The 12,792-nt window shown below is 31.9% G+C and overlaps 1 protein-coding gene across 3 annotated transcripts; it reads left to right on the top strand.

Moving 5' to 3' along the window:
- Nucleotides 1–3,869: 3,869 nt before the first annotated feature.
- On the top strand, nt 3,870–9,159 carry LOC114374788 (telomere repeat-binding protein 5-like). 3 transcript variants are annotated; one of them, XM_028332477.1, is made up of 11 exons: nt 3,870–4,131; nt 4,595–4,675; nt 5,038–5,211; nt 5,326–6,142; nt 6,254–6,463; nt 6,570–6,650; nt 6,748–6,827; nt 7,009–7,247; nt 7,448–7,771; nt 7,966–8,029; nt 8,647–9,159. In XM_028332477.1, exons 3-11 carry the CDS (start codon nt 5,131–5,133, stop codon nt 8,821–8,823), a joined length of 2,073 nt encoding a protein of 690 aa, XP_028188278.1. In that variant the 5' UTR covers nt 3,870–4,131; nt 4,595–4,675; nt 5,038–5,130; the 3' UTR covers nt 8,824–9,159. The 3 variants fall into 3 exon arrangements, with proteins under 3 accessions (XP_028188278.1, XP_028188279.1, XP_028188277.1); XM_028332478.1 differs by lacking the exon at nt 4,595–4,675 and having other exon boundaries at nt 6,588–6,650; XM_028332476.1 differs by lacking the exon at nt 4,595–4,675.
- The last annotated feature ends 3,633 nt before the right edge of the window (nt 9,160–12,792 follow it).

The raw sequence follows: 12,792 nt of genomic DNA, 5'->3' as shown, positions 1-12,792 counted from the left end.
TGACTTCTTTGAAATTAATAAAATTTATATTGAACTGCCATTCTTACCTGTCTCGGTATTTATTATCGGAATATGGTATTACATAAAATATATATTTCTAAGTGGTGCGGAGAATCCAACAAAGGTAAGAATTTTGAAGAGGATTGGGTTGTATACGAATATGTAATGACAGCAATTTTTTCATGCAATATATGATGAAATGGTCTTGACTTTTATGTATTCTCTTAATATTAATTAGTGTTTACAATCAGCTTCAGATTTTATTCAATAAGTTTTCTTTAATCTTTATTGCTTGTTTTCTCTAGCCTCTAGGGGATGAATTATTTGGATCCAAAATTCACGGGGGTTGATAACATTTGCCGTGAGCTGAACCCAGATCTGTATCTAATGATTCCACCATGGCATATTCTTTATTTTATTTTTAAATATTTTTTTATCTAACCATGACATCATTTTTAAATAAGACAAAAGGTAATAATGAAGTAACATCTCATATTTAAGTGGTTTAAGTCTTGTGAAAAAATAATTGAGAGGAGAGAACCCAATTAGAGATCCATAAATCTATGAGTATTTCATATTAATAATATAATAAAATAAAATAAAAAAATACAAAAAGCTATTCCAGCTTTCTTGGGGAAGGAATATGGATTCCTTTGCCTTCAAATTAATACGAAGTGGCCTAACACGCTATCTCTTTCGTGGGCCAGCTTGCATTTCCTCCTAATCACGTGCCACAGCCCTTTCCCAACCAAATTGAATTGGTAAAGGACAAATGCTTTTCAGTTTTTTCCCTGTTTTTTTGTAACACAGTTTTAAAGTCCAAGATAATGTTTGTAATAATTTTATATATTTAGAATTGGTTGAAAAAAAAATAAAATAAAGTATAATATATATATTTTGGAAATAAACAATGCCACTTAAAACTTATCAAAACTTAATAGAGAGTTGTATATAGCTACATAGCGACGACTACAAAGTTATCACAAAATGAATTCTGATGCACACATTTAATGTGTAATTGACTAAGAATAACTGATTGTGTTATATTGTAAGACGGCAACATGTTTTACGTTCCAAGGTTGCCTGTTTGGTTGAACTAACTTTCTCCAAAGTGATGATCAAAATTTAGTTTCTTTGGTTTGTGGTTTGTGAATGAACTGAACTAACTCTTATGTAACAGATCAAACTATCTCCCACTTGTGCGCTGATTTATATAAACATTTTTATTAAATCCTTCTAATGATCATTTGACCATCCCATTCTTTTATATATAAAAAACTCCTGTGAGTCAGTAAGTCTGTCTTTAAATACGTAAGTAAAATTTATTTCTAGATTTAAATTTTAGAAAGTAAAGATCATAATGCGAAATAAATTATACATAGCTTTACTTACTTTAAAATGTCTTTAATAAAAAGAGTTCTGATACTATTTCTTTGAATAAATGCGTAAAATGATATATGCAAGGAATATATACAAGTAAAAGTGTATTAAATATAAAAGATATAGTTAATATCATCTAAGTTGAATAAATACTTTATATGTATGCATATTTTTTCATTAAAAAACAACTTGTTATATTTTCGTAAAATTTTTTTATTTTGATTCTATGTAATTAAGTTTAGTATTTTCACAATTTTTTTTTTTTGAAAATGTTTACAATAGTACGTACTACATTTTTTTAATAAAAAAATCAACACTTAAAATGAAAGTGGGTAATAATGTTCTAAAATATATCATTTCCATTCTTATCTATAACACCAAAATATTTATTACATCGAAATAATTAATTTAATTGATAATTATAAATTTATTTTTTTCATTAATATTTCTCTCTTTTTAAAATTATCTTTGTGATTGATATTTATTATTTTTTAAAACTATTTATTAATGTATTCATTCTCTTTTTTAATTAGGATTTATTTTAATATAAAAAAGATTATTTGAAATTGAAGTGTGATAAATAGTAACGGAGGCGGAGTGTATGACTTTTTAAACTGTGGATAAAATCAAAGAGACGCATTCCCAAACAAGTGTGTCCATTTGAAAATGACGTCACATTATCTCTACATTAAATAACTAGAGGATTGGATTACATGAAGCACTTTTGGCTAAAATGAAACAAAGGACGTGGTTCAACCACTCTCACACCGCCACGTGTAAGGATAAACCCAAGTCCTTCTCTCTTGAGACCGACACATGTCCACATGCCGCATTATATTCAATTTTTCTGACTACCATTGTTGCCTACGCGCTAGAGAGGGAGCGTGAGAGATGAAAGAAAGAATATAATGGATATTTAAGATTTAAAAAGAAAAATTGGGGTGTGTTTATCAAAAAGATGGGTGTAATTAGCAATTTTCTCTGATAAGACTAAATTAACCCATCTTAAGCAGCTGTTAGTAAATAAATGAGACTATTGAGATAATTTTCTGTGTATATCAGTAAATAAAGGAGGCTATTGCGATAATTTTCTGCGTATATAGTAGATGATAGTAACAAAATAAACGGAGGATTACACTGTAATGACGTATTGAAGGAGATTCCCCAAACGCCGTTATGTTGAACAATTCCCTCTCATTGGTCTTGAAATTTTTGTAAACGCCAAATTGACAATGATACGTGATAATGAGTGGCGATTATAAATTAAAGTAACAATGCTTCACCACACGTATGCTATAGGCTTTGCCGTTGAATTGGATTGCATGTCATCTACAATCATCACACAGATTCCTATCTATTAAGTTTAGATTAGTTTTTTTAGCAGTGAATTAAGTACAAGCAATAATGATTTTACATATACTTGAAAATGCACATAACCGGATCTCTAAGACTCTAATTATAAACAAACTACACTTCATACAGTTGCTTATTCAACCACTTAATTAAACAAACAATTAAGTTTTGCTTTCAATATTTTATCATGCAGAAAACTAGTTTAAACGTGGGAGATATAGATTATACATTTATATATAGGAGATAACTATAATAGTTAAAAGTAGTTATTTATGAATATGGTGATGATTAAATTAGCAAGTCTCTCCTTCATTTATAAGTAGGGTTCTATCATGTTTCTCGATACTAAACTCATTCTCTCTATTCAGTAGTAATTATATTTTTGTGTTACATAAAAGTTTAGAAAAGTTGGATTGCAGGAGCAAACCGGTACATTAGTAGTAATTATATATCTATATATTTTTATACTTCATTTACTTTATGAAAAGAAAACACTTGAAAATGTTTACTCTTTGATAGATCTAGTAACCTCGAAAAAAGTTGTAAAATTTAAACTAGTAAATATTGAAAATTTTTCATTTAGAAATATATTATAAAGTGTGACAACAATTTATTTAGTATAAAAATTTGTGTTTAATTTTTTTTTTAAAATCAATAATAGTGTTACATCACAAACGAAATTAATTTCTGATGCAATAAAATACTCATAATTTTTAAATCAAGAAAAAAAAACTTTTATGAATTATAATACAAGTACAGTATTTTTTTTTTTTTGGTGCATACAAATATTATCCTTAACTCATAAAACCAGGTGGTAATACATGACTAAAATCTAAAAGCATCACGCATTGACGCTTCCCCCACCCACCCCCACCGGCTTTGGCTCGATGTCATGATGCCACCTAAAATACCCCATATTATTATTATAGAAATCAAATTCAAAATAAATAAAAAAAAATGGCCATAGAACGGAAAATAAAATGAAAATAAATAAATAAACGAATTTTGCAGTTACCTACTTAGTACTTACCCAACGTTTTTCACTTTGAACCTGCTATATCCGGTGAACTCAAGTGTAATAACCGGTAGGACCGGTGGGCAGGGGTGGTGGTCATATAATGCGTTGGGGTTTAAGCAAAGGATGGGTTATGGGTAGTTTCTCAGAGGGTTTTGGAGATTCAAAGCAACAAATTGTTTTCCTTTTCTCTTCAATTCATTTTCCTAAGAGAAAAAAACAAACCGAAATTTCGAGCAAAATGAGAGAAATTGTTTCTGTCATGGAAAACTAGTTTTTTTTTTTTTTTTGTTAGTTCACTTCGGATTCTCCGACAATTCGCCGATCTTACATTCGCCGGAATTTCGCTTCGTCTGGTTAAAATCGCGACCTCTGAACAGCAGGTGAGGATTTTTTTTCCGACAACGCATGTAAAGTTTTTATTTTTTCTATGACTGTGATTTTGATTGCTACCGGATAAAAAATTAAAAATATTGGAGATTGTGTCGTACGGTTATTTTGCGACTTCAGAATTTTCCGTTTACTTTTTTTTTTCTTCAGTTGGGTCTTCGATTGTCTTTGGGATTTGGATTTGGATTTTGTCGGGTAATTTTGCTTTTGGTTATTTTCTGAGATCGGTCTTCTTCCGTTGTTTCATAGACCCCTTCTATGATTTACGTTTGAATTTTGTTTACTTTTCTCATGAACGTTCTCAAATCTCGGTTATGAGGGTTTTTTTTTTTTTTTTCTGAATTGTTTTGTAAAGTTTCCTATCTGAATCTGAATCTGTTTTCGTTGTGTAATCCTGTGTTCTGAACGTGATTTTCTCGTCGCCTTTGTCATCAACGTGCCTGGATCCGGTGGAAGTTACTCAATTAGCTTCCTCTGAATTAAGAGGCTTAAGGATATGGTTGGAGTAATTTTCAACTCTCAAAGATTGCGTTGCAAGTAATGGTGTTTCTACCGAATCTGGTTCTGATACTGCAAAAATGCACTTGCTTTCTTTATAAATATTGATATCTACAAAAATGCTTGAAATCATAGGGATGAAAACATGCACTTTTTTTTATTGTTTTTTTTATGGCTAAGGTCTTTTAAGGTTTTTTTTTAGATGCCCTACCAGGTGAACCCAATTGCTGTAAGGGAAGGGTGGGATTATGCAAATTTTAGTCTTTCTCTAAGATGCTTACTTTGTCATTTTAAACGAAATTCAGTAATGTAAATTGTAAAACATTGTAAAATACTTAATATTTATTTGTACGGGTACGCTGTAATGTATCTGAGCTTTTACTTTGGTTGTTTACTCTCAGGCTTTCAAATTGAGTGCTCATTTATCTGATCACGGGTCTTGGATTGCTGGTTTTTTGTGTTTGATCCATCTATTTTGGCATGGTTCCTAAGATATGGTATTGCAGAAAAGGTTAGAGTACGGATTTAATGGCTATCAGGCTCCGGCCATGCCGCGAGCTTCCCGATCAACTAGGGTAAATATCAATATGTTCTGCTTCTCATGTGTGGCTGGTTATTAATTACTATCAATTTGCTTAGAGATTTCATGAAAACAATTTGTATAATTATTTTGTTAAAATGTTTCCTAGAGGAGGGCTAAATTTCGAAGAGCAGAAGACAATCAAAAGTGTGCATTTGACTTATTGGCCACCGTAGCTGGTAAACTATTGCAAGAGAGAGAGAATCCAACCATGTCTAGTGATACATCATTAGAAAAGGATCAGTGTGGATTTGTCAAAGAGTGCCAAGATGCAAATAAACCATCCAAATCTGAGATTTCTGATGAAGGAAGTTGTGACAACAGTGGTTTCTCTCGTCTTTCTTCACAAACAAACAAAAAAAATTGCGGTTTGAAAGAATTCACACATCTTGCAATTGATGGTGATGTAGGGATTGCTTCTATAGTGACAAGTTCTAGTTGCTTAGAGAGGTTCATTGCAGAGAAAATGGTGGATAGCAATAGCCATTTCAAAGTGGAAAATGTTACTAGCAAAGTTAATTTAGATTTTTCTGATTATCCAAAGGATAGTGATTTCAAGTTAGATGGCGATACCAGTAAAGGAAAGGATGAGTTGCATAAATTTGAGAAGGTGCCAATTGGTAGTGGGATTGACATGTGTAATTTTGAGGACCCTTTGGATGTAAATCCTCCTGCATTGATCAGTTTAGGTGGCAATGCCAAATTGTCTGGGTATAATGATAGGATTCCCTGTAGCTTGTTGTCCAAAAGTCGTGACAATGTACCAGTAGTTAGTAGAGATGATGATGAAAACTCTTCTGGGTGTACTCACCCTATAAATACTGAAACCAAGTCCTTTAGGCCAAAGACTTGTATAGGTAAAAGAATGGCTTCTAACTTTCAGAAAGTTGCTGAAAAAACAAAGAATTATGCACTTTCTAACAATGGTGAGTCTATTCTTATGATGAGATTACTGGCCCTCTCGTAGTCTTATTTCTTTAACCCTCATGCTTAGCTTGTTCACTGATATTTTAAAATTGGAAACATGGTAATTTTAGATGGAGATTGGAAGCGAACTTACCTCAGCAAGAGGAACTGCAATAAACACCAAAGTTCTCAGATGAATATTCCTTTCAAAAAGAGGAAGCTTTTTAATTATCGCTCTGTTGCAAACTCTAATGGATTGATCAGGAGAGGTGGCATTTATTATTCACCTGAGAATTGTATGAATCAGGATGGATGTGATTCACCACCTGGGATGCACAAAGGTATCCTTCCATATGGCTTCCTTCTTATACGGCTTCCTTTGTTTCAGTTTGATTTTTGTTTAACCTCTGAACTTACGGATCTCTGGAATCTTTTTGTTAAATAAAGTCCAAATCTTTCATGCAGACCCTGGAATGTCATCTTTGGAAGCATGCCAACATCAGACGTTACGAAGCATAGGTTCTCATGGTATGAGAAGATTGAGGGAGCAATTCTTTATGTATTCTTTGACTTGATCGATATCTTCAAAGGGGTTCTTACATGTAAATGTCTTTCTTTTAACCAGTGAATCTTAGGATCAAGTCATTTAGAGTGCCAGAGCTTTTTATAGAGGTTCCAGAAACTGCAACAATTGGGTCCTTGAAGGTATAATAGTTTTATATTTTGCCATTCACATACCATCTTCTTACTATTTTTAGATGTTCACGAGGAATGTCATTTGTGTAATTTATAAGTTGCATTTACATTTCAATAATCCATTGCATTTGCATGTATCTTCTACTCAAGTTCAGTTGGGCTGTATTTTTTACAACATTTTGGTCTGCAGAGGACAGTGATGGATGCAGTGACTGCTGTGCTTGGAGGTGAATTGCACATTGGTGTTTTTCTCCAGGGAAAACAAGTTAAGGATGACAGTAAAACTCTACTTCAAACTGGAATTTCTCATCATAACGAGTTGGATGCTTTGGGTTTCACCCTGGAGCCTAATTCTTCACAAAGCCTACCGATTGTATGTGCTTCACATTCTCCTCGTCCTAAAGCTGACATAACTGAGCCTGTAATAAGGTAATGCTTAACCTCCAAATGAAGCTAGATGGTAGGAACTGGGGTTGTCAGTTAGTGTTGCTGTTTCTTTGTACTTGAACAGGCTTAATCATTCCTGTTTCTATCATCATTGGCATATTTTTGTATAAATTATTTCAGATTTATATCTCATAAAATATTATTTATTTATTTAACTTTTGTATCTAAAAATCATTATTCAGGTATCCCTCCAGTCCAGCTGTAATTCATCAGAGGATTCAAGGCAACTCTGACATGTTACCTGAGCATCAAGTAACCAGTTTAGGTAGACATTTTGAAAGTGACCATGATTCAGCACCTTCTCCTGTCAATGTGTCTGTTGACAAAAATATGAAAGATTCCAAAGAACTGGTTACTGTTCCTGAAATGGATGAGGAACTAGCTATGGTACCTGTACACCAGAAGCCAAAGCGATCTGAGATCGTCCAGCGTCGAATACGCAGGCCTTTTTCTGTAGATGAAGTAGAAGCACTGGTTCAAGCAGTTGAAAAACTAGGAACTGGAAGGTAAGATTTACATTAGACTTGGTTTGGCTTGACAATTATATTTAATGGGTTGTGTGTGTACTCTATCTTGTTGCTAGTATGTGGGTGGTAGATAATTGTCTGTCTGCTGTTTTTTCAATGAGTAGATGCCGGGAGAGATTCCCTCTAACAATCCCTTTACATCTTGTTTTTATTTTCTTAAAAAATAAAATCAGGTGGCGTGATGTTAAGCTTTGTGCTTTTGATAATGCAAATCATCGGACATATGTGGATTTGAAGGTAAAAACCTTTGTGACCCTTGTGCAAGGCAACGGCAATATATTTTACTTTATATGTTATGCTTAAATGACTCTTCAACTATGGTAACCAGATATTACTTGCTTGCCTAGGATGCTCTTTCGGTCTTTTCGGTTAGCATGTCTAATCTTTTACAAAAATGAAAATAGAATTTTATGTATAAAAGCTTAAGGTTTTAAATAATATTTTGGTCCCTATAATTTCTACCCATTCAGATTTTGGTCCCTAATCAATCAATCCCCATATTGATCTTTATTTTGATGAAGTACTAGTCCCCTATAGTTTCCATTTATTAGGGAGCAAGACACACAAAAATGAAAATATAGCCCCATTGATATTCAAAAAAAGTGAATCATAGAAATCAAAACCTAAATGAGTACAAACTATAATGTCCAAAACCCTTTTCAAACCAAAACATAGTTATCCTGCTGTTTCTTCTTTTCTGTAAAATCTACTGCAAGTTTGCAAGATAGTGATAGAATCTAAAAGAAAAGAGGAGGACCACTTAGATGATCATAATTTTGGTCTCCTTACCTAACTCACAATCACACGGCAGAGAAATGTTTTACATGTGATTTGATTTTTGGGGTTGTGCACAGGATAAATGGAAAACACTGGTGCACACGGCAAGAATATCCCCTCAGCAAAGGAGGGGTGAACCTGTTCCCCAAGAACTTTTGGACAGGGTTCTAGTGGCCCACGCATATTGGTCCCAGCAACAGACTAAGTCACAGCACAAGCACCATCCAGAAACTGAAACTGTCTTCTCCTTTTAATAATAATAAGGGCCAGGGTCAGGGGTTGTCAGCAGCAAGTGGCCATGTGGATGATGAGGGTGCCTTGGTTTCTGACTTTTGTTATTAGTGTCTTTTCCTTTTTTGCTTTCAATAAAACATTTATGAAGCCTCTCTGTTTATCAACCATGTAAAAAGTGATGATGACATGCAAAATGTAAAAATTATCTTTGCTCATGATGTGGATGCTTCCCTGTGTGGAGAGGCTGCTGCTTCTTGTAAATTGATTGATGTAATAAAGTGCTCGCTAACACAATTCTTTTGCTTGTAAATATTTGAAATTGTTCTGTATAAAATTGTTATGGTTTTTTATTGCTTGATAGTTGAAATTCACATTTACAACTGACCTATTTAATTTCTGAGGATATTTGTCACCAATGGAAGACGATGAAGTTGTACACAGCCAATTAACGTGGACCTGTTTTGGAAAGCAACTGAAGTTTATCGGAAAATTCAATCATACAAATTTGTACTTGTAAATATTTTGATGGCATAACCGAATTCTTTCTAGAATTTTGAATTTGGATAAAAGGTACGAAATTATTATTATAAAGTACAAATTCGTGTGAATTTTCAACAAATATTTTATAAGGAAAAAAAATGAAAAGATGAAATGAATTAAATTTTTTTTGAGGTTAAAGGCTATATTTGGATAAAAGTTGAAAAAATATTTTTAGAATTCCAATACACATTCTTGAATTCTAAACACAAAATGAAAAAAGAAAAAGATGAATTTGTCAGTTCAGGAATGGAAATACTTTTGAACTCCTTCAATTGACATTCAGACATGCACTAAATCATCATCGTATGTATTTTAATTTGGAAAAATCTAATTCATTCAAACATACAAAGTTACTTTGTTGTTTTTTTTTTTTTTTTTAAGTTTCCTTTTCTTTCGAAAGGAAGACAATCAGAAAACTATACATCCACACAAATATTATCCATCCAAGTCACTTATTTCCACTGCTAAAGCAATATCAATTATCAAACAAGGAAGGTATACTTCATGATTCATCCCCAATTCCTTTTTTTTTCTTTCACTGCTAAAGTACTATCAAACAAGAGGTATTTTTATCACACAAACAAGATTCTTGTACATGTTTGCCATATTTATTTATTTTTATGGCTACATAATTAAATCAGATCTGATAGGTAACCTTTTTTTTTTCGAATATCTCTTTAAAAAAGAGGATCCTTTGACGGGATATTTACGATAAAGTTCATGAAGAGAATTAATGTTAGATTGCAATAATGGAGAAACATGTCATTGCAATATTAGATATTGTTGGTTTACCTATCAACATTTTTTAATTTCTAGTCAAAGGTGCACACAAAAATCTATTCTAGAAAATAGAAAAGAGCAATCTATCTTATATCCATCTCTCTGTTATCTCTTTATAAATGAATGCAGCTATCGTTTTCCCTAACATTGACAAGGAATAGTTGTATTGAGCAATGGTGAAGATTGTGACTGAGGCAGTTAATATCCATTAATTCAATGAGTGGCTTATAGAATTTCAACATATTCCAAATTTTTTAGCTATGGAATATTCCATTTTAAAGTAATCCTCATTCCTAATGTCATATTCAATTAAAAAAAAAAAACAAAACGAAGGATGGGCTTGTCAGGCCCACCTCAGTGAGGAATATAATAAAATTTTGATGATAATATTTATACATTTGTATAATTTTTTTACTGCTCTTTCATGAAGTATTTTAAAAAAACAATTGGGGATGAAGCAAGAAGTACCTTCGTTAAATTAACTACAAAGGCATGCAGCAGTAATGTTTTTTTGTTTAGTGGCGGCTAATTCCATAAGTACAGGAAAAAAATTAAATGAAACTTAACTACAAAGGCATGCACTTATGCAGCAATCAAAAAAAAAAAAAAAAAACTACAAAGGGATGCATCTTAATATCTTATATAGGGTCGGATCTCAAATATTCTATACTTAATTTAATGAATCTCTTATTTGAGACTTACACTTTGTGAGAGGTGGTTGAGAGAAAGTGGCTCAATTAAAGTCAATGTACATGTAACCCACCTTCACTTGAATCATATAAATAAGACGTTCGTAACTCATTTAATTATTATGATTTTTCTTCTTAATTACCTACCGATATAAACCTTAACTTAAGCATTGAAATACTTTTGTAAGTATCTATCTCGCATTAATTCCACCGCTTGGAGCTACTGAGGAGTAGCAACACCGCCACGAGGAGGAATTATTTGCTGAAGGGATCCACATGACCAATGCTACACCCATCTAGCTAGCTATTGCTAATGATCATTGTCATGCATGACAAGGGTGAGAATACGTCGAGTTGCTTGTATTCATTTAAGATTTGATTCGGTCGATTTATTTAATAAAAATGTCTAATTCAAGTTTTTTTTTTGTTTTTTTTAATTAAATAGACTAGGTTATAGATCTTAAAAAAAGTCTATTAAATTTAATGAACTCACCCATTTAACAATAATATTTTTAATATGATATATTATATTATAAATAATTTATTTAAATTACAAAATAACTCATTTTTTATGTTACTTCTAATCCGATAGTTATTACTAATTCTTTTTTTTACACATCCTAATTGTCTGAGTTTAATGGTATGTATTGATTGTGTAAGATAGTTTTATATTATTATTTAATTATAAATAATTATTGATATAAATTTTAAATAATTATCACAAAAATCAATAATTTTATCATACATAATGAATTACGATTAAATGAAAACATAAAATTATTTAAATGATTAGTCTATAACTTTTTCTCATTCCCTATTCCCTAATCTGACTCACTAAAAATCTAAAAGAGACTAAATAGAATTAGAATCCCTTAATTCCTCTTCCTCTGTGCAGCTAGTGTTCACGCTTCATTCAAGTTGGGTTTCTCATTCCACGTTTCATCCCCGTTAGACACGTTTTGGTTGGGGTTATGATGTATTTGGATTATGAGTAATGTTATATTTTTTTGCTGTTACGGTGTTATATTTATGATGTTACAGGGTTATGGTACTAACTGGATTTGTTGATGTAGTTTTTTTACTAATAGATAATATAAAATGGGCCTCTTAAAAGTTGGTAGGTCAAGTCAAACTTATATAACAGATGATAATAACAGATCATAATAGATCAAACTTAAATAAGATATGATTTAGTTCAATTCATTTCTATCCTAATGGTCAGTGATCAATTGCTGAAATTAATATCAAATACTATTAATTAATGAATATAAATCAGCATGTTGGCTTGGATCATGAACAGCTATATATATATATATAATACTTGAAAATATATATGGGGCCTACAACATTACGAGGATTGATATCAAGTTTAAAATTCAATGGATTGGAGAAGGTTTTCCTCATCGCTATGAAAACTAGGAGATTGTTGGAAACTGGAATATAGTTCAAAATATGATTAGATTCAGATCTAAACTTCGTAGGTACTCGAACGAAGTAACGAACCATTAAGAATCATAATTTTTAAGTCACCATTGCCTGCAATAAGGGTCTCGCAATTTAGGTATAAACCTTTGGAATTTTTATTTTCTTTGTCGCTTAGCTTATTCAGATTGTCCACAACGTCAAAGTGGACCATATTATTTCAGAACCTGAAAAAATATTTGTCTTTATCATCGTATTACCACCAACCTTGGTGCAACTGTACAAGAAATAATTTGAATTAATTAAGAAGCTTCGCGGGTCAAATTTAGTATCTCACCAATGTCACGCGATAGCTGCTGGTTCGATTCTGTAATTCACAAAGCTGGTCCCATTATAAGAAACTAGTAATTTAAGTTCGCAACAAGAAGAAGGGATTTATTATTATTATTAGGGGGACCGTTCCTCTTTATATATTTTTAAATAAAAATAAAAAAGAAAAAGAAAAAGAAATTAGAAGTTAAAATAAAATAACTGATAACATGAGTAATGGATAGTTAT

The sequence above is a fragment of the Glycine soja genome, chromosome 11, assembly GCF_004193775.1.
Source record: "Glycine soja cultivar W05 chromosome 11, ASM419377v2, whole genome shotgun sequence".
NCBI classification, from domain to species: Eukaryota; Viridiplantae; Streptophyta; class Magnoliopsida; order Fabales; family Fabaceae; genus Glycine; species Glycine soja.
This window is presented reverse-complemented; position numbering and strand designations above follow the sequence as displayed.

Bases quoted from the DNA above. Each gene is read 5' to 3' on its own strand.
- LOC114374788 (XM_028332476.1), top strand. From the start codon at position 5,131: ATGGTATTGCAGAAAAGGTTAGAGTACGGATTTAATGGCTATCAGGCT. The intron at 6,828-7,008 runs GTATAATAGTTT...TTTGGTCTGCAG, and splicing joins CAACAATTGGGTCCTTGAAG to AGGACAGTGATGGATGCAGT. The intron at 7,772-7,965 runs GTAAGATTTACA...AAATAAAATCAG, and splicing joins GAAAAACTAGGAACTGGAAG to GTGGCGTGATGTTAAGCTTT.